Genomic DNA, 22,592 nt, shown 5'->3' with positions numbered 1-22,592 from the left:
AGTTTGTGGCAAAAGATCTCATTGTTCACTTTTTCCCCATTTGACTTGTGCATTAGTTGTTTCTTTTCTCACTGATCTGGACTAATGAATAATACAGAATGTCCCCTAAAATGCATCATTCTGACTGCAAAAGCCAATAAAACACAAGAATATCTTTATCATCTGCAGCAATGTTTTCAAAGTTGTGTTTATCATTTACGATATAACTTTTTTAGCGCTAATGTTTAATTAAATCAGAAAACCCAATTTAATCTTACAAAAACAATACCTTGCTTGCAAGCTGAAATGATAATTAATTTCTGCTGCACCTGATAAAACGAATCTCAACTCACCAGAGAAATGCAGCTGTGAACAGGTACACAAGGAATGGATGATATTGATGACAAGTCCATGCGTTGAAGCCCTCAATGACAGGGGACCAGTACACACCAACAGTGTCACTATGTGGAACAAAAATGGCAGATGGCTGGCAACTGAAAAGAAAATTAAAACATTCTTCAGCTCAAGTGCATCTGAGATTGCTCACCTACTTTGTTTCATGTGACATCATCAGACATGCGCACTTCCAGGTCCTCCAGTTTGATTCCCTAGCCACACAAACCAAAACCAAAATTACATCCATCTTTTGTTATTCTTTCATAAATGAATAGAGCTATCAATAAACAGATGTATAAACAAACCTATACACAAACAAATAAAAATAAATAAATGATTTTCAATGTTCATGGTCTGAAATCATTTGGTTATCATTCAGATTAAAAATCTAATCTTCAATGTACAATTTCATATTTCTAAAGCATGTCAAGAATACTGTTTTGACATTTGACACGAAGTCATGATTCATTAGGCAGGTTTCATTTTAATACACTGAAGATGAAACAACATCTCCGAGGAGTTTTCACTTTCATACAATATCATCCTCTGTCCATCACCATTACCACCACAAATACAACATTTGACCAAACTAATTGAAATTCGTTCATCGACTGTCTTTGGCACAAGCTCTTGTTTTTGCAAAATGTATTTGTATATAAAAGTTCTGGCATAATACACATAACAGGAAATTTAATTCCCTAACTTTAAACCTGAGGATGATTGTTCAGTAATACACTATCAAGATGACAATCTTGGGGACACCATATACACCAAAACAATTAAAAATTACATTACTTTCTGTTTGTCAGAAATCAAAGCATTACTATTTGACAGTAATATGCGTGATTGTAGTTCAACTTCACTATTCGGTCTTCTAAAATAAGTCAGAGAATCTCCAGCTTGATTTTGGTTTTTTGTGCGATTGATATCAAGTATAATCTATGTATCGTTTCAATGAAGTCAATACCTAATTGGCAATTAAATCAGAATTTATCTTGAATATAAGTGATGTTGACACAGGTTGGTTAGAGAACCAAAGTGGTGTCACAAGGTGCATGCACTTCATTGTGGGTGTTTGCATACACAATTGTGACAGCTGTCAAAACAACCCATAACCATAGACAGGAGCAGTTGCTCAAGAAATCCATGTCAGTAGGATGCTTTTGATTTTGATTTCTGCTGAAGATTGCTTATATGATGAAAACAACTGTTTCAAGGTTTTCAATTCTTCTACCATCACCCATATTTTACAGCACATCAGCATAATATATTTAACACTGAAAGGCCTGTATGCCTTGATACTTTCTGTCAAAGTTAATTATCCTGCACTTTAAAAAAATATTGTTTATATGTTTTAAATTTTGCAACAGCAGTCACATTTTTTTTGTCAGATCAGTACCATCTGTATAAACTGACAAGGACTTGGAGCTAGGCCATTTTATGTCAAATTTTGGTCAAATTCTATTAATTATTATTTGATAATAAGTTATCATAGGCTTTTAGTATCAGCTGTATAAACTGACAAGGACTTCAAGCTAGGCCATTTTCTGTCAAATTTTGGTCAAATTCTGTTTATTATTTGATAAGAAGTTATCATAAGTTTTTTGTACCAGCTGTATCTCTGGATGGATTTGTACTAATCTGGACCACCCTTTATGCCGAAAAAGCTTTTTTTTATATTTGATCAAATTCTCCTAACTGGAGTTGTTTTTTAAAAGTCATTTAAAGGTTGTTTCTTTTTCATAATGGTGGCCTGTTTTGATGGTAAACCTGCCTCATATATGCAAAATAATATTTACAAAACTTGAGAGGCCTATGTTCCCAAATGCTGTCAAATTTGGTAACATTCTGTTAAGCAGTTTTTCAGAAGTCATTTAAAGTTGTTTCTGTTCTCATTGATTAAATTAGGCCAGATGGACTATACTCAATGGTACTAAATGTGATGTCAGATAGCCATGTACTGATAAGGATATTGTTGGTCCAGCTGGTCTGCTAATGCCTTCTGCTGGGCACAGGATGCCATCACTGTAGGAACTGTCAAGAGACCTGCTGTTCATGATGACACATTCATGATTGATGAAGCTATACATTGATTTTCCAGACATCTGAATGAGTTGGTCTGCAGCCATAACAGCATACAGTAAATAATATAACTTTTGGGCCTGTATGGCCAGCAAGGCACATGGTAATCCTACATGCTCAGCTTCAACGTTCCCAAGTCCGCCCACAGCCAGGGAAAGGGATTTATGCCCAGTGGGTTGCCAAATTGGGTTTAAAAATGGCCCTGCTTTCACTCAACTAACTCTTCAGCATGACTGCAACATAGCTTGGGTAGAACTGAATGGCATAGCTTGGACTGGATCTGAAGTGATCATTACCCATGGGTACAGTTTTGCATATCTTTGTTGCAGGTGGGACAGTGTATCAATGTCTACCATAAAATTGGTCAACGATTCCAAGTTTGGTTGAATACCTAATACTTCATATTCAGAAGATTTAGAGTGTGCCATTTTTTTTGTGCTGACCTTCAATTGCCTTTACAAGATGCAGGACCAAACGTCTTCTGCCCACATGATACATGTTACATGGGTGTGAGGAAGAACATTTTGGGCAGGCAAGGGTTGTCTCGTGGTTGTCCCCAGTGACATAAAAGCTTCTGCATTTCTTGCACTTGATTGACATCTCTAATGAAAGAAGAAAAAACAAGTGCATACAATAAATTTTCAAATTGTTCAAAAAGTTGCCTTGCATTACTGTCGATGACAACAGTGTGTGATAAACTGAAATTTTACAGCACAGTGCAATTGCACCAATGAAAAAGTCAGTGTTACTGATTAAAATCACAGTGGCATAAACATGAATAAATTCTCCAGGAAAAATGCAAAAGTGCACACCAGGTATGCCATACCACTGAAAAAAATGTTGGATGGTAGAAATTGATTCTAAATTGCAAGAGATTGTTTGAAGGCAATGTTTGCCATTATAAGCAAAAGCTTTAACTGGTAAACATCCGGGATATAGGTGGCCACCTATTAGAACCAAGGGAGTTATTCTGCAAGAGTTACTTCCCATTATCTATAATACAGAAGGGATGCTGATTGTTTGTCTCTCAGGGAGGGCTGAAGGTAGCTGAGAGTAATTTCCTAATGTTAATGTGATCGGGTAATGTATTTGAAAGAGAAATTAATAGAAAGGACTTAAAGTCATGTTTCAGTGGGGTAGGGTAATCTCCAAATAGGTAGGTAAAGTGGGAATCATGTCATATATCCTATAAAGACAGTTCAGGTTCATTCTGTTCAATTCTTTTTAACAAGTCACTGAAAAGGATTTTTAATATTTTAGGAAAAGTATTTGATGGTGGCTCTGCATCATTTTCATAAATCTGAAGTCTCTTCATATCAGGCTTCTCTGTGCCAAATTTGGTCTAAATTGATCTAAATTGTTCTAAAGTGGTCTAAATTGATTTAAATTGGTCTAAATTGATTTAAATTGGTCTAAATTGATCTACATTGGTCTAAATTGATTTAAATTGGTCTAAATTGATCTAAATTGGTCTAAATTGATTTAAATTGGTCTAAATTGATCTAAATTGGTCTAAATTGTTCTAATTTGGTCTAAATTGATCTAAATTGATTTAAATTGGTCTAAATTGATTTAAATTGGTCTGAATTGATTTAAGTTGCTCTAAATTGATTTAAATTGGTTTAAATTGATTTAAATTGGTCTAAATTGATTTAAATTGGTCTAAATTGGTTAGGTGGTGTGAGGATTTAAGATAGCAACTGTTGACAAATTCACAACAGATGCAGGGTAATGCCATGAAATTGACTGGCCTTAAGGCCAGGTAATCCAACAAAGTTCGATTTAGCAGATGTTTGTCCTCAAAAAGGTAAATTTTTTACCATAAAATTGTTATGTCCAGGGGAGAGAATGTGTTGTGATATTTTGCACCAATTATCTCCAAATTTTTAAAATTTGGATGTTTAAAAAAAAAATGGTCATCATTTTTCCATATTTAAAAACAAACACTTTCTTTCAGTACTCTAGCAATTTTTAAAAAGAACTGTAACACATTAACCCCCCTTCACAATCATATTTCTTGTTCTATTTTCTAACCTGACATAATCCAACATTTTAATAATCAAATACTGAAGGGTGACTCCTAGCTCGTGTAAATGGGCTAGAACAAGGGACTCTCAAAAGGGACTTACAGGTCCATTTATTCTGTCCTTGTATCTCAAACAACATTTAAAAAAAATTTATCTATCAAAATCAGATTATTTAAATTGTATTGCTGCACAAAGTATTGCACGCCTCTGTGGAAAACTTTAGTAAATGTATGGAAGAAAATTAATATTTTGGTTGTAACAATAGTCATTATTTACAATTAAGCTTTCCAAGATGGAACAGTCCCATTACCATGTTTGTCAACTATAATGTATTCAGTTTTGAAGAAGTAATGAGAAATTATGTGTTTTCAATGATGACAAGAATATCTAATAATAATATCTTGAAATCTATGTGGAACTATGAAACTTTAAATAATTCTTGGATTATAGATAGATGAAACAAATTACTTTTTAAATGTCATATATAATTTTGTTATTAACAAAAACAATTCCTAAATATATGTATGTGTGTATTTGTACATAATGGTCAAACCTGCTATGAGTGACCACTTGTCATTTCTGACCAAAATCGTAATGCACGGATCAATTTTGTTATATAAATGCTGTCGAGATCGACCACCTGCTGAATGTGACCAGTGACTGCGATGTCTTGGCAAAATATGCATTTTGACACTATGAATGACTGCATGGCAAAAATAAGGATAAACTCCACTGACCTTTATTTAATCCTGAAACAACAACCGCTTATACTGTTCTAAAAAAAAAATAGGCTGGCTACCGATATATGAAATTTTGTAGGTATGCTCATAGTGTTTTATAGTTTCTGTTGTAAACCAGACTAAAGTACATGTAGATTATTTCCACAGGGTTCCTGGCCTTATCGTAGATAAAGCATATATGTGTGAGCAGGACCCAGTACCCTATGAACGACCATATCATGAGAACACAGACACCCAGTATCCCTATGAATGACCATATCATGACAACACAGACACCCAGTATCCCTATGAATGACCATATTGTGAGAACATAGACACCACTGACCTATATGTAATCATTTGTAATAACGACCAATTGATTAGTAATGACTGTCCTGATAAAAAAAAAACATAAAAAGAATATATATATAAAAAAAAGGATTGTGGTTACCAGTAATTGATGATACAAGCAGACCCGCCAACCCTGATGAGTCCATCTCAGTAAGGAAGTTGATTTTTTTCTCCATAAGACTCACCGGTTTTCAGTAAGGTGTAACAAATATCAATAAATGCTATTGTAAAGCAGGAAAACGTAATTAAAAGTTTGACGCATCGACGATAAACATTATGTTCAACTGAAAAGTTTGTAAAGTATGCGTAGACTTTATTTACCACAAGTACAGTTGCACAGACTCTAGTTCCTAACCCTATGCAGCTCAATGGCTCGTTGCTCTCTCTCAGCCTGACATAATTCTTGGAAATTCTTTTTCGTTTCACATGACGATGGCAATCATGTCTCCCACCATGCGACATACTCAAATTGACACGTGATGTCCAATAAATTAATTGTGTCCTTTCCAGCTTTTATTCACAAGAATCTGAATACTTCTTTTTATTCTTCTGTGTTGATTATTAACACTTTTCTAGAAGCTTATTTTCCCTTTCGTCTTAAACATGCATCTCTTTCTGGACGCCATTTTAAAAAATTCTATAATCAACAGTTTGATCATGCAGACGCTTTACATCAACAAATAGGTGCGTTTTAAAGTGTCAGGGGTGCTGCTGTAAAGTTAGTCTGGTTCCCTGACTAATTTCACTAATTCTAAGATGAAACCCGGATACAAATAAAACACGGATGAACCAATTATCCGGATTTTTCGGCAACAACCATTTTTCTGTAGTTTTTGCTAGTATGACACAAGTCCATATTTTAAGGGTAATTGTCGTAAGACATACAGCAAAATCATAAGAGTTGGCAGGTCTGTAAAAGCCATAAACCAGGCTAATGTACATCAGTAATTGCCACTGTAGTGCTGAAGTTGTGTAGTAGTCACAAATATAGTTTGTCTTTAGAGTTAATCTGTATTGCTTTGGGGTGAACAAGGTCTTTGTCTATTAAACCAGCAAGAGAGAATCGTTTGCAGGATTAGATTGATAGTGTTAAAGACTTGTGATGTTTTTCCCTCGATGTTACAGTGATTACATCCCTATCACAAAGCTGTCATCTTTTCAAGTTGGTGTGACCGGGTTACACACTTTGCTTATAGAGTTAATGCCAGTATGTCTTCTTTGAATTAAGCCTCTGACTTTTGTCTCTGAGTAATGGTTCTGTTTCTGGATGTAGATAACTTTTTGTTTTTATTTCATTAATTGTTAGATATTAAATGCCCATATATAGATTTGTCATATTTTCCCAAATCCATGTCAAAACTGTCTTTACTGTCACTATTGCAACTAAGCACTCATAATGTTAACACCTAGTACCTTAATAACAATGGACGAACCTACAAGTTATTGAAAGACAACATCAGAAGGTATCTGGCAAGGATGCAAATAGCTGACTTACCATCCAGTGAGTTATTGCAAGACAGCATCAGAAGGTATCTGGTACAGATGCAAATAACTGACTTACCATCAAGTGAGTAATTGCAAGACAGCATCAGAAGGTATCTGGCAAGGATGCAAATAGCTGACTTACCATCCATTGAGTAATTGCAAGACAGCATCAGAAGGTATCTGGTACAGATGCAAATAACTGACTTACCATCCAGTGAGTTATTGAAAGACAGCATCAGAAGGTATCTGGCAAGGATGGCAATATCATCCCACATCAGGTGCTGCTCCAGGGTAGGTGTGGGGGAGGTGCATGTCTTGTCTATCAACTGGAAACAATATAGAAAATGTCTTCATGTCACAGAATGCAATAAAATCTGAATTTTCTGTCAATATTATAGCACAAAAAATAATTTTTTAGAGTAAAACAAGTTACTTTAGTAATAATTACCCAATCATATTTATTGTGTACATTCACTACCTTGCAAATCCAGCCCTACCACACTAAATGAAGGCAATCACTATCTTTGGCTTGACTTAGAAATAAAATTGCTCAAATGTTGTCTGCTTGACAAGGTGGAAATATAACTTTAGTGGTCTCCCCTTGGATGAAGAGACTGGTGCCAAATCTTGTCATGTTACTACATGTACTGCTTTTCCACAAATATATCTTTTGAAAGAGCATGGAAGGGTGATAGACCTGCCAACCCTAACAAGGCTTTCTCAATAAGGCAGCAAAATGCTTCCTTAAGTTTGACCAGTTTTCATTAAGGTATAACAAAATATCATATACTGCATTTATCAAGCTGGAAAATGTGCAATTGGAAGTCCAGAAGCATGATTCAAGACTATTTTTTTTCTGATTTTATCTCATTTTATCTTCATTATAGACAAATACTGAGAAGTTCAATCACTAACTTCATAAGGACATGCTATTTAGCATCATCTTACAGTTCAACTTTTCTAAAGCTTCTACTGGTTACAGAGTTCATGGTATAGCCTTTTTGGCTGCCATCCATTACCTGTCATATGACGTCTCCCCATCCATCCAAGTTTGTTGTTGACATTTCTCCTATACTATTTGAAGGATTGATGTGAAAATATACGCAGAATTATCTCAAGGTCAAATGAAAATGCTGCTGCTCAGACATTCAACTTTGTCACCACAGCAGCCATCTTGAAAACCTTGTTGTTGCTACTTATCCTTAACAGAAGCCTCTATCAACATGGAGTTTTCACCAGAAGACTTATGGTTGGGAATAAATTTATAAAAATGTGCCAGTCTTATGTCTATTATGGCCAACACAACAAGAGTTAACAAGTACTCATGCTTGTATAGCAATAAATATGTATTGTCAATACATATCGTGTATTAAAAGTTTTGTATTTTGATGCATACTGTATCACAAGTTAGCTGCTCACTGCCATCCTAATTGCAATGCACAACTTCATGATTCCTGTACTATTGTTGTTCAGTGTACACCTGGAAATAATCTTTTCCCCACACCATGCCTTGCAATCGCTGTCATCATACCCATTGCAGGCTGTTTCTGTCAACTGACTCTTAAGATTCATGCTCGCAAGCACCATCTTCCTTTTTCTATCTAACGATGTCCATGGAAGATTTAGTGTTTCATGCATTTAAGATTTATGGCATCTGCCACCAGAGTTCTTCCTGCCAACTCTGTCAGTGACCTCCCAGGTTCCCACATCACTGACTTCTTGGTCAAAAAAGACCAGCTATCCCTTGAAAAAACTCTCTATTAAGTCTAGTCAAGCCACTTACAAGCCATTGGCTTTACAAAGCAGATCCAAGACGTAACTGTTAACATGCCTTTCATTTTACATTGACCACTCTCATAAAATTTGTAACCAGTTTTCCAGACACACACAACAGTTTTTCACAATGAGGTCGAAGATGTTGATAGAGACATTACAGGGAATGTCAAAATTTTCCTCTGTGCATGTACTAAAAGCTCTTAGCATTTCAAAATGTCATAGGTATGACATACTTGCTCATCATAAAGAAAACAACTTTTTATCTGCAGGCTGAACACGGTGAAAATCAGTCCCCATAGTAAACCTATACAAATTCAGTAACTTTAAATTTTTAGTGTTCATGATCAAACCTATATTTATCAGTATAGAAGAAACCTGGATGTCACCTTCTGTGTAGAGAAAAGGATATGAGTTGCAGCATCTTCGAGACTTACATGTGTTTGAAACATGTGCTTTCAATTCTGCACCAATGAGTCAGGTGCTTATTACAGTAATGAGTGTTCCAAACTCAAGACTGTTAAAGGACTAAAATTCCATCAATAAAACAATGTCTCTTTTTTTTTCAGTTACAACTAGGTTAAGCTCTCAAAAGATTTTCTTTTTACTAATATCTAACTTTCATTATCAACCAATCCTGGCTGCCAAACCTATATACTCCGTTTTATCTTCGCCCATTTCCTGACTGGCTCCCATTCTTCCATACAATTAGTACCGTGTGTCCTTCATATGGCCCATGTGATTAACTGGGCAGCTTAATATGGCTGTTAATAATCAGCACTTGAAAAGAGATGCATTCATATCAACACCCACCCTACTGACAGAGGTCAGAAGACATGGCACCAGAAAGGCAGACCTCTCTCAGGTTAATCAATCAATCTCAAGGAAGCCAACCAATCCAATTTTTGTGGGATTGTCAAACATTTTTAAGGAATATTCCACATTCCAAATTATATGGACACAATTCTGAAAAATCACAATTTTGTGGGATATAATTATGGAGCAGGAGCTTTTATGTTGCCACACGTGGCAAGAAAAGTATTCTGCACCAGTATTATAGACAAGTAAATAAAATACAATTTCTTAGTATAAAATAATACATTTGAAGACAGTCAGTGATACTCTCATCTGGTGAAAATGGCAGCAAGGTAAAGTAGAAAGCAAAACTACAGACAATTCTTGAGGAAAACTAATGTTCATTTGGACATGAAAGCTGAAGATATCCAAGCTTCTGGAATTGGAATAATTGATGCACCAATTGTTTTCATATGGCCTTAATTGCTACTGTACAAGTTGGTTACATAGGTCCACGGTAAAATGAAATATGATTGTAAGATTTGTTTCTGGTTATAAACATGTCAATTCTGGATGGCTCAATTGCTTGTAAATCAATATCCATGTACTCATATCTGATGCCAACATGCAGAATTCAACATGAAAAGAATGTAACTAGTCCAGTTTAACTAAGAAAGAAAGTTCCTTATTCTTACAGGACAAATAAAACTATTTTAGTAAACCTTCATTTTTAATTTAACTGTTTTTATTCTTCTGGATAATGAAGTTTTCTAAACAATTTTTATCAGAATGTAAGACATACCCTACAGAGTCGGCCAATAACTTTCCTGGATACCAGCTGTACATTTGCAGAAGTTAGTGCCACTGCTGTGTCAGCCATGATCTCTGCCTGGATTGACCCCAGTCCTCCTGTCACACTTCGCTGAAAACATGCAACAACACTGCTACAATAATCTATCCTTGAATTTTATAACATACATAAATCTATCACTCAATTAATAGATCTATATATCTAACCATTTAACTTTTTATCCATCAGTGTACAGAAATATCAATGTGAACTACAAATTCAAACATGTCACAATTTACATGTACTCTGTACAAGTTGGTAAACCAGGGTCTATGTTGTCTGTGGACCTAAAAATGCAAACAAGTCGCAATTTACATATCTGTTATACTGATCAGTCCTAACAAACTGCATAGACCCAGATCTGCTGGCACACTGCAATAGTTTGCATTTTGGATCTAACTTATATACATGTATATGTGGTGTGTGTGTGTGTGATTTGGATTTTTTAATGTAGTTTTAACAATTTTTCAGTCACATTGCTACGATGTCTGCAGTGTGGCAGTTTAAAGTGATGTCTAGCACTGGGGCATCATGCCACAGACATGTAGCATGACGACCCACCCAGTCACATTATCCTGACACCAGGTCGACCAGTCCTAACACTAACCTCTTAATGCTGAGCACCAAGCAAGGCAGCTGTTAGTACCATTTTTGTAAGTCTTTGGTATGACTCGGCTGGGGATCGAACCCACAACCTCTTGCATCTGAGGTGGACACTCTAACCACTAAGCCACTGGAGTGGTGTGTATATGTGCTAACTTCTGTAGTTACAGGTAACTGTTTCACTTCCAGCCATTTTGTTGAAGCAACAAATCTGAGGCATTACTGTTGGGGTCTTATCACTACTGATTATGCATCCAGAACATGTTAGTTAAACACATCTTTACTTCATGTCTAATATCACTGGATTGTTTAAAAATCCATTAAATATTTTAATGCATTTAAAGTGTTTACAGAATACCTTCTGACATATTTCCAACCAAAATAAAATCCCAAGAAATTATCACATCATTACAAAAACAAATATATAAAGGAAATATGACCAGGGGGTTAGACTGGGATCATGCTCTTTATAATTAATAAAGTAAATGGACAAGGGAATTTTTAGAGTTTATATTATGTCCCGGAAAAGGAAAGCAATGCAAATAGTAGCAGCGTTTTAAAATGCATGTTTTGTTTCTGGGAAATGCTGTTGGAGTTGGAAGCTGTATATTTTCTTATAAAAAAAATATCATATTGACCATTTATTTTTTGCCAAAACCTCAATATTCCAGTCTAACAAATGTTGGTGTGATGAGTAGACTGTTAAATTAAGAAATGTTTACAAAAAGACACTACAGTTGTAAATTTTCCAGCGACAAACTTTCCAAAAGTCTTGGTCTTTATCCAGCCCAGAACCTCCACAAAAAACCTGCCAATAGAATTGTTCTGGCTCCAGCCCAGAACCTACACTACAAACCTGCCAATAGAATTGTTCTGGCTCCAGCCCAGAACCTACACTACAAACCTGCCAATAGAATTGTTCTGGCTCCAGCCCAGAACCTACACTACAAACCTGCCAATAGAATTGTTCTGGCTCCAGCCCAGAACCTACACTACAAACCTGCCAATAGAATAGTTCTGGATCAGGCCCAGAACCTACACTACAAACCTTCCAATAGCATAGTTCTGGCTCCAGCCCAGAACCTCCACTATAAACCTGCCAATAGAATTTTTCTGGCTCCAGCCCAGAACCTACACTACAAACCTGCCAATAGCATAGTTCTGGCTCCAGCCAAGAACCTCCACTACAAAACCTGCCAATAGCATAGTTCTGGCTCCAGCCCAGAACCTCCACTACAAAACCTGCCAGTAGAATAGTTCATGACTCCAGCCCAGAACCTACACTACAAACCTGCCAATAGAATTGTTCTGGCTCCAGCCCAGAACCTACACTACAAACCTGCCAATAGAATTGTTCTGGCTCCAGCCCAGAACCTACACTACAAACCTGCCAATAGAATAGTTCTGGATCAGGCCCAGAACCTCCACTACAAACCTTCCAATACCATAGTTCTGGCTCCAGCCCAGAACCTCCACTATAAACCTGCCAATATAATTTTTCTGGCTCCAGCCCAGAACCGACACTACAAACCTGCCAATAGCATAGTTCTGGCTCCAGCCAAGAACCTCCACTACAAAACCTGCCAATAGCATAGTTCTGGCTCCAGCCCAGAACCTCCACTATAAACCTGCCAACATAATTTTTCTGGCTCCAGCCCAGAACCTCCACTACAAAACCTGCCAGTAGAATAGTTCATGACTCCAGCCCAGAACCTCCACTACAAACCTGCCAATAGAATTGTTCTGGCTCCAGCCCAGAACCTACACTACAAACCTGCCAATAGAATTGTTCTGGCTCCAGCCCAGAACCTACACTACAAACCTGCCAATAGAATAGTTCTGGATCAGGCCCAGAACCTCCACTACAAACCTTCCAATACCATAGTTCTGGCTCCAGCCCAGAACCTCCACTATAAACCTGCCAATAGAATTTTTCTGGCTCCAGCCCAGAACCTACACTACAAACCTGCCAATAGCATAATTCTGGCTCCAGCCAAGAACCTCCACTACAAAACCTGCCAACATAATTTTTCTGGCTCCAGCCCAGAACCTCCACAACAAAACCTGCCAACAGAATAGTTCATGACTCCAGCCCAGAACCTCCACTACAAACCTGCCAATAGAATTGTTCTGGCTCCAGCCCAGAACCTACACTACAAACCTGCCAATAGAATTGTTCTGGCTCCAGCCCAGAACCTACACTATAAACCTGCCAATAGAATAGTTCTGGATCAGGCCAAGAACCTCCACTACAAACCTGCCAATAGAATTGTTCTGGCTCCAGCCCAGAACCTACACTACAAACCTGCCAATAGAATTGTTCTGGCTCCAGCCCAGAACCTACACTACAAACCTGCCAATAGCATAGTTCTGGCTCCATCCCAGAACCTCCACTACTAAACCTGCCAGTAGAATAGTTCATGACTCCAGCCCAGAACCTCCACTACAAACCTGCCAACAGAATTGTTCTGGCTCCAGCCCAGAACCTACACTACAAACCTGCCAATAGCATAGTTCTGGCTCCAGCCAAGAACCTCCACTACAAAACCTGCCAACATAATTTTTCTGGCTCCAGCCCAGAACCTCCACTACAAAACCTGCCAATAGAATAGTTCATGACTCCAGCCCAGAACCTCCACTACAAACCTGCCAATTGAATTTTTGTGGCTCCAGCCCAGAACCTACACTACAAACCTGCCAGTAGAATAGTTCTGGATCAGGCCCAGAGCCTCCACTACAAAACCTGCCAATAGCATAGTTCTGGCTCCAGCCCAGAACCTCCACTACAAAACCTGCCAACAGAATAGTTCATGGCTCCAGCCAAGAACCTCCACTACAAACCTGCTAATAGAACAGTTCTGACTCCAGCTGAAAACCTCCACTACAAACCTGAAAATAATCTCAATCTGGATACTGCCCAGAATATGCGCATTTTAGTATTAATTTTTCAACTGGTATTAAACATTTTTGGACAATCGTATCTATGAAGATGTCTATGTTTATATGAAAATAATTCATAGAAACAAATATTATTCCTGGCATTCAAACTGAAGATTTATGTCCAATTGTCTTCAACCTTTCCTGCAAGCCCCCTGATATGTACTTGTGTTTTTTCTGACCCAAAATGTTGGTGTGAATCTGCCTTGAAAACAAAGTAATATTTTGACTCTGACTTTGATAAAACTGTCCAGGACCATGTCCAGTAGGTCTGCCACCTGTCCAATGTTGCCCCAGATCTTAGCTTGGATGGAAGGATACATCTGTAAGGGAAATAACAATTTACAGCATGACAAATAATAATAATGGATCAACATAGATTTCTTTTAAAAATTAAATGAATGAATTCAAAAACAAAATAAAATACATGAATCAGAACAGAGAATCAGCATGTAAGAAACACTGGCTTTATTTGAAGAGACTTACAGCAATCCCTTGTTTTTCAACCAAGCTGTAAAATATATCATCATACAAGAAAACTGTACCCATATGGCCAGACTAGACTGCACACCATGAATAAAGAAAATTCATTTTTATTCACAGGCATTAGTCTTTGTAGATTTTTTTTCGCTTACATTAACTCCTCTAAATACCTATTTATGTGAGAGAGACAATAATCCAAATACAAACCCCAACCAATAGAAATCAAGCTCATCAAAAGTAAGTACAAATCAACGAACAATGAAATTACAGCATTCTAGTTTCCACCAATGACTGCGGTACAATGCAATTACATACAATGGTATAGGACTATAATGGCAATGCAGCTCAGGGTGGCCAAGTGGTCTAAGGGTGGCCAAGTGGTCAAAGGGTGGCCAAGTGGTCTATGGCACTTGCCTTTACAGATCACTGACATGTAATATCTGTATGTGGGGATTCGAGTTGGGTATGTGCTTTTATCAGCATTATTTTTCAATGCAAATGGACCAGTCATCCAGGTACATGTGCTTGATTCTGCTAGTGTCACTGGACATTTTTATGCCTCCAAAGCATTGCCAAATGTTATGGAATGCTATCACAACAACCAGTCAGTACCCGATGTATACATGTACTGCAATGCACCAGAATACACATCAGCAATTATGACCAACTTTATAAAGGAGCACAGTATACAAAACTATACCACAACCTCCAAACAGACCTGCTTTAGCACCAATTATCAATGATTTGCTAAGGGGCAGATGATTTGAATACTGCCATGAGACTGACTGGGCAGAGGATTTGAATACTGCCATGAGACTGACTGTGAAGTTTTCCCGTATATGAATAAAATACCAAAAAGTGAATACAAATTGGCATTTAATAACTGGATAATATGACTGAGAAATTGTGTACAGTTGCATGAGGAGTACATCAAGGGAATTCAGTGAACAGCACACTAGATAATAAGACTGAAAAATTGTGTACAGTTGCATGGGGAGTACATCAAGGGAATTCAGTGAACAGCACACTGGATAATACGACTGAGAAATTGTGTACAGTTGCATGAGGAGTACATCAAGGGAATTCAGTGAACAGCACACTGGATAATAAGACTGAGAAACTGTGTACAGTTGCATGAGGAGTACTTCAAGGTGATTCAGTGAACAACACACTATTAACCAGAACTTGTTAATACCCCATTATGTAATTCTACAAGTAACAGTGACTGAGTGAATGACATGAACACAAACTTTGATGGATGAATGGATGGATGGATGGATGAATGGACATCAATCCATACACCATAACTGCTTTGCAATCTGACCCAAAACTAATATGCTAAATGACTTCTATATATATAATACATTTGTTTCATATCCAAAAGTTTAACAAATTAAAAATGTGTTCAAACAACTCATACTAGGCAATGTAATACAACTGAGGTAACGTTTAAATTAAAATGAGGTTGTAACTTTGTAAAATTTTGCTGGAAACTCAAAATAAACTGGACTTAATCCTTCTTTCATGTAAACCTCATTCCAAACTGGTTTCAATATAAAAAATCCTTCAAAAGCTATTGAGTGGAAACAATTTTTTTTTTACAAAACTTGATCAGACAGACATGAGTAACACACTGTCCCAATGAGAAATATGGCATCGGACAAAGTCCACCACATTTTGACCAGGACATGACCAAAGAGTCCTTTATCTGGAAGAAACATTTTCTTTATGATTTTAAAGTAGCTTATATTTTCAGATATGAACTTAAAAATTTATAGAATAAGTATATGTTAACTCACCTCAACTTCTTCTATTGTCATAGTGATTAATTTGTCCAGAATAAGTGCCACCTTTTGCCTCTTGTTTTCATCTGAATGTCTGCAAAACCTGTCAAGATGGCATTTTTAAGTTAGAACATGCTCTTTTTGGGAGGTAGTAAATACAAGAACAGTATTCCCTCATCAACATTCTACCCATGGCAGCCACAGTGCATACTGCCTTAAAGTAAAACCACCTAAAAATTCGGTACATCAGACAAATAATTTTACTACCACTTAATGAAATGGGATCCATGACAATACTTGCCTTATAACAGAAAGTGTTATAATAAAGGGCCTTATAATGAAGGAGTGCTGTATTTTTGTATAAATGCATGTTATGAATTTCAAATTATGCTTGTCTCAATGGCAAAGAAAGTAAATTCTTAGTCAATTACAATTTTTTGAGAATATGTAACTGATTACAATAACATTTAGAAATAAACTCTGCCACCTCTGGAATCCTGCCTTCCCAAAAGATAAACATTTTGTCTTTCATGTATATATAGGAGTAGTCGTAATAAGTTTGTGCTAACGAGCAGAAGGACAATGGACAATAGGCCATCCCATAAGCTCTTTTGATCTATGACCAATACACCTAAAATGTTGTATGCTTAAAATTGATTTTAAAACTGCAATTGGTTCTTTGGAGGCACTGATAACAGTTGCAAGCCAAAGTTTAAACTAGTAAACATCAAGGATACAAGCGGCTGCCTAGTGGGAACATGGGGAGTTAGTCTGTAAGAGTTACTTCCCTTGACAATATGATTTTTTTTTAAAATGGAAAAATCTTTTTCATCTTTCAGAGAGCCCAGGATTGGAAGGTGGCAGAAAATAATTCCCAATCTTAATGTGATTGAAAAACGTATTTGATGGAGTAAAAAAAACCATAATAATTTTATATTTAGGGCATTTATAGCAACTTACACTGTATGTATAATAACACTAATATGACAGAATGATTAAAAACAGCTGGTTTTCAAAATAAATTAGTCTGGTTTGTCACCTTATTTTAATCAGAATAGTAATTTATGGCACTATCAATGAACAAAAAAGGTGAATAAATCGCAAGAACAGACATTAGGGAGAACTGTTATTTTATGTTTGCTTTTCGGTCTGATAGTGAAATATATTTGGCATCAAATCTAGAACAGAATGGATACAATATTATGTGCTCTTAGAAGGACATTTTAGCTTTCACTGCCCTACTCCATGAAGCTGCAAGGGGGTAATGGTCTCCTGCCTGAATATTAACCTCCAATCAAGAACAGGACAGGCATGCAATTAAAAAAGGAATATAATAGCTGCAACTCCTCGAGTCCATACAAGGACATCAAAGCTTCCTCCTGGAAAGTTAGCCTCCAACTGATGTGGGGAATGGAGATAACTTATATTCATGTTTCATGTAACTGGGACTGGTGTGGTTTACACAACCTACCAGGCTTGCTTCAGATCAAGCACTAATCCAGCGACAGTCGAAAGGCACTTTTTAAAATAAAAATACAACAACCAGCCATTATATTTTCATTTACAATATCATACTTCAGCATGAAAATGTAGTCCAACCAACACCCACCTCCCCCTATTAATTAAAAAGTATTCTCATTTCTCACTACCATTTAATTTATGGAATTGTTTTAATCCTTTCCTACTGACCTGGTAAGATTAGGTAGCCAAGGAGTGATGTACTCAAGACACAAGTGTTTCATTTCTATGTTGCTGTTGCCAAAGCCCTGGATACATTCTTCCAGGAATTCTAAGGTCAGATGCGGTTCATTGGCTGCAAGAGTCTCACTGATGGACTTGATGAAAATTGTGTTATTGGCTGGGATGCACAAGCCTGCAATATGTACAAACTTGAAGAATAAGTTATAACATTTACATTACATCAAAGCATCAGAAATAACAAATGATTTTCAAGGATACTGTGGTACACACACTATCACCTGCAAGTCATTGAAAACTTATTTTTTAACAATTTTAATGACAAATACGTGTGTGTGCGTGTGTGTTTGTAGGTGTGTGTTTAAAGTGCCTCAGCACAAGAGTGGCTACATGGTGCCAACTAAAAATAAAGTTTTTAAAAATGTAAAAATAAAGAACTGCTCACAAACTTTAGAAAGATAAATCCTTTCAAATAAACGTAAACACGAAGCACAGCAAGGTCAAATAAAAGGTAAAGATATTACAATCTGTAAAATAGCATACAGAATAATAGATAAAGCCAGTAACATCCATAAAATGTGACAAAACAGAATTTGGAAATTAATAACTTTGTCTCATTTTCTCGCAAGCTCAGACAAGACCAAAATAAATCTGCAATTCTAACATATATTACTGCACATCAAGGTGATAAAATGATAAATTGAGTAAAAATTCAAGCACCTGACATTATTTGTATTGCCTGAGTCTTTATAATTGCCATCAGATGAATACTTTCAGTATTCATAGTTCTTTTACTGAATATAACTGCAATGAGATTGCCTAAATTCTTGAAAATTCAAGCACAGAAACATCCAGTGAGGTGTTTCTATCTATCCCTAGTGATTCCCAAATAAAAACATAACTGTTACTAATAGAGTTAGACTTGTGTTAATCCATCACCTTACTACAAGTCATGGGCAGAAATATTCAATTCCTGTTTGAAGGTGGAAGAAGCATGGCTGTGTTTTTGAATCAAGTTCAGCTAAATGTTGGGTGACCTGTGATAAAGGCAAGGTACCCGGAATCCTGGCATATAAGGGTACAAACTGGAGACACGAAGTAATATTTGTATTTTCAAGGATTTCCAAAGGTTTTTGACAAAGTATTTTTTTCTTATGGAAACAACTTTCTCTAGAATTTACTTTGTTTATTAGAGCAAAAACAGCTACAAAGTATAAGAAAAAAACATAATTAGTGTGCCACAATAGAAAACAAAACTTTTCATCTGGTAGCTACCATATTATGTGTTGTCTGATCTCTCCAATTTAACCCATTTTATGGATTTATTTATTAATTATTTTGAAAAATATTTAAATAACAAAATATTCTGGATTTAAAAAGGGATATATTTGATTGTGTTTCAATGTTTGTATTAACACAGATAAAATTCAACGGTTTGGGAACAATTCAAATTTACATTGTAAGTGTTGTTCCAGTAATACATATCTCCAGTAATACATAACTGGGGTCCAGGAAAGGCACTTTTAATGTATGGTACTCACTCATAGATGCAATTTAGAATTTTTTCATTTTAATACAAATTCTGTGCAAGTACCCTGATACATATTTTAAAAAGTGCCTTTCCTGGGTACCATGTATATATAAATCGAACAACCCAAAAGATAATCAGTGACTTTTCAAGGATATAAGCAACTTGTTAAAATTCAAGGTGTTTTCAAGACAACCCTACAAATTAAAGGTATTTCAAGGTTGTACAAACCAAGCAATACTGTAACAAAGTTTCCGTTGAAAATAACGGATGCAAAGATACCAGACTTTAAGAAAGGTAACACATGAGTTAAACACCATCGACACTGATGGAAAAATGATACTCATATTTCACCATTAATATAGGCAAGACATTAAATTCATATTCCAATCAACTTTATGCCAATAATGGTGTGCAGTCTAGTCTGGTTTATAAAACCTTCATATATCCAAGAATTCTTTAAGTTCAATGCTGTGATTAAGACATTTTATAATTATGTAATATTTGACTTATTTATCCAATAAAAAGGCTATCCTTTATTTTTTATTAACAGAATTTGTACGAGACAAACACCAGAAACAGCATAAAATTAACGCAACCATTTCTAGTTTGTACTTCATTAACATGATCTGACACCGCTATCATAAAATATAAATAAACATTTGGGATAAGATTACTCTACACAACAAAATCTTTCCCAACATCTACAGAATGTAGAAATTTGTTTTGTCAGACATTTTGCTAGCAATTATTTGTTTCAAAGTTTTATTACCATGGATGGAGTCTTGCTGTTTTTCTGTTTGAAATATATTACACTGTGAAAATAAATTATTATTCTTCATTTCTTCTTTAGTTTGGAATTACCTGTGGTTTCTAGAAGTTGACCTTCAATCTTGAGGTCAAAAGTCTGAGTCAGAGCACACAAGAGGTTGTACGCTGCCGACCTCAAGCTAGGGTCTGAACTGCCCAAATTCAACAATGCCTGAAATGCATCACATTGAAATTAAAGTAAACAGAATCTCTTTTGAGTCACAGTCCACTGGGTCTGAAATTAGCGGAATAACATTATATGTCAAAAGATGCTTGCAGACAGTGGCATGTTATAATTTTCTGAGTTTTATAACTTTCACTTCAATGATATTCAGATTTATTTGTGAAAACTTCGCAGACTCTGTAACACTGATATATGACAATTCTGTGTTATGCAACAGTGTACCAGAATCTTTATGACATCACATTAGTATTACTTAATGACACTGATGTGACATTCTTAAGCATGTCACAGTGTAATGCACAAATAGTATGATATGGTATTAGCATTACTCAATGACAATGACATTTCTAAGCATGTCACAGTGTAATACAGAAACTGTAAACATGACATTAGCATTACTCAGTGACACTGATATGACATTTTTACAGTGAATTTTATGAAATGACATTAGCATGACAATAACACTTATATGTGACATGCCTAAGTGTTGTCAGTGTAAAACAAAACCTTGACAATAGGACACAGTATTACAGTAGCAAGTATACATCACATCTCAGTGATATATCACAGTGAACACATAATTTTTTCTCACATTAGTATTGCTCTAAGACACTGGCATGTGACATGACTACATGTTATGTGTCATTTCTAGGTGTTGTCACAGTGTTAGAATTTCTATGAAAGGACATTATGATGTTAATATATGTGATACAATAAATATAAAATGAATAATGGACTTGCTTGCATTACATTAACTACAATCTGGAAAGGTGTTTTGGGACCCGACTAACTTTATGAAACTCTCATCATTGATATTGAACAACTACATGTAATTGAACAATTACTGAACTACACATCTCTGAACAACTACTAAACATCTAAATGTAACTCAACAACTACATGTAAAGTCTCTTTTATCTTTGCAACAGACACTGTATCTCATTTGAAAACTTCCCAGTTAAGCATAAAAATGTAATATATATATATATATATATATATATATATATATATATATATATATATATATATATATATACACATACACACACACACACATACACATTAGAAACAGTATTCAAAAATAAATATGCTCACTGTCATTCTATAATACTGCCAGGAGAGTCAGAAACATCCAATTTGGTATTTGTTAAAAACTTCACTAACCTTGAAGGGACTTGTGCTCTACTGACTTAAACAGAACTTCCTGAAATCCAAGACAAGACTTTCTCCTTTTTTAACTGCTGAGTGTTTAAAGCATCTCTTAAGTGATGTCATGTTTTTCAAGATGGCTACTATGCTGCCCCCTATTGGATCCAAGATAACATACGAAGTCATCTGATGAAAACTCAATGTAAATATCACTATACATTCAGGAGAAATAGCAGTAAGATTTTCAAGATGGTCATAATGGTGGCCACAGTGAATGTAATATCAGCACCATTTTCATTAACAACCAACCTGATATCGTAAGAAGTCATTTGGTGTGAACCCCATGTTGATATGACCTTCCATTCAGGAGTACCAATAATATTTTGAATGGACCTCAAATCTGCATCATTTTAATCTAGGCCCAACTCGACACCATAGAAAGTCTTCTGTTTAATAGCCTCTGTTGGCAGAACGTTCCATGTAGCAGTAACAATAAAAAGACTTTCAAAATAGCTATCATGGTTACTATATTGGATGTCAGATCAGCAATAATTTTCATTACCAACCAATTAGACTTCATGAGACGTTTTTTGGTGAAAAATAAATGATCACTGATCCAGGAAGAGTAGCAATGATAAGAATTTTCAAATGGCTGTCACAGCGATTTTGGCAGCATTTTCATTTAGGACCAACTAGAAATCACAAGAAGTGTTCTTGTGAAGCCCCATGTCAATATGACTATCCATTCTGGATAATTAGTGATAAAAATATTTTAAAGATGACTGCCATGGTAGCCATACTTGATGCTGGATGGGCACCATTTTCATGTAAGACTAAAAAGACATCTAAGAAGTATTTTAGTGAAAACTTCACGTTGAGCAGCCTTTCAACAGGAATTACAAGACTTTCAAAATGGTCATTATGGTGACCATACTGAATAAACGAGTGGCACCATTTCA

General features: G+C 36.0%; 1 protein-coding gene across 5 annotated transcripts in view; it reads right to left on the bottom strand.

Annotated features, from left to right (window-relative positions):
* Positions 1 to 22,592, bottom strand: part of LOC149777584 (neurofibromin-like) — a 295,420-nt gene that overhangs the window by 54,844 nt on the left and 217,984 nt on the right. For 4 of the 5 annotated variants that reach the window (XR_016416190.1, XM_089942205.1, XM_089942202.1 and 1 more), the window contains exons 45-52: positions 20,355 to 20,472; positions 17,954 to 18,137; positions 16,280 to 16,367; positions 14,234 to 14,320; positions 10,410 to 10,529; positions 7,248 to 7,365; positions 2,901 to 3,059; positions 333 to 473 (exon numbers count right to left, since the gene is read on the bottom strand). Coding sequence is in view for 4 of the 5 variants with exons in the window: in XM_089942205.1 (XP_089798331.1) it covers positions 333 to 473; positions 2,901 to 3,059; positions 7,248 to 7,365; positions 10,410 to 10,529; positions 14,234 to 14,320; positions 16,280 to 16,367; positions 17,954 to 18,137; positions 20,355 to 20,472 (1,015 nt within the window). In the remaining variant the exon portion in view is untranslated. The remainder of the gene's footprint in view (positions 1 to 332; positions 474 to 2,900; positions 3,060 to 7,247; positions 7,366 to 10,409; positions 10,530 to 14,233; positions 14,321 to 16,279; positions 16,368 to 17,953; positions 18,138 to 20,354; positions 20,473 to 22,592) is intronic. The other variant, XM_089942206.1, reaches the window with a different exon arrangement.

This window comes from Sinohyriopsis cumingii, chromosome 18 (assembly GCF_028554795.1).
Source record: "Sinohyriopsis cumingii isolate HCF-2022 chromosome 18, ASM2855479v2, whole genome shotgun sequence".
Lineage (NCBI taxonomy): Eukaryota > Metazoa > Mollusca > Bivalvia > Unionida > Unionidae > Sinohyriopsis > Sinohyriopsis cumingii.
The sequence above is the reverse complement of the archived record's forward strand: the minus strand, read 5'-3'. Positions and strand labels throughout refer to the sequence as shown.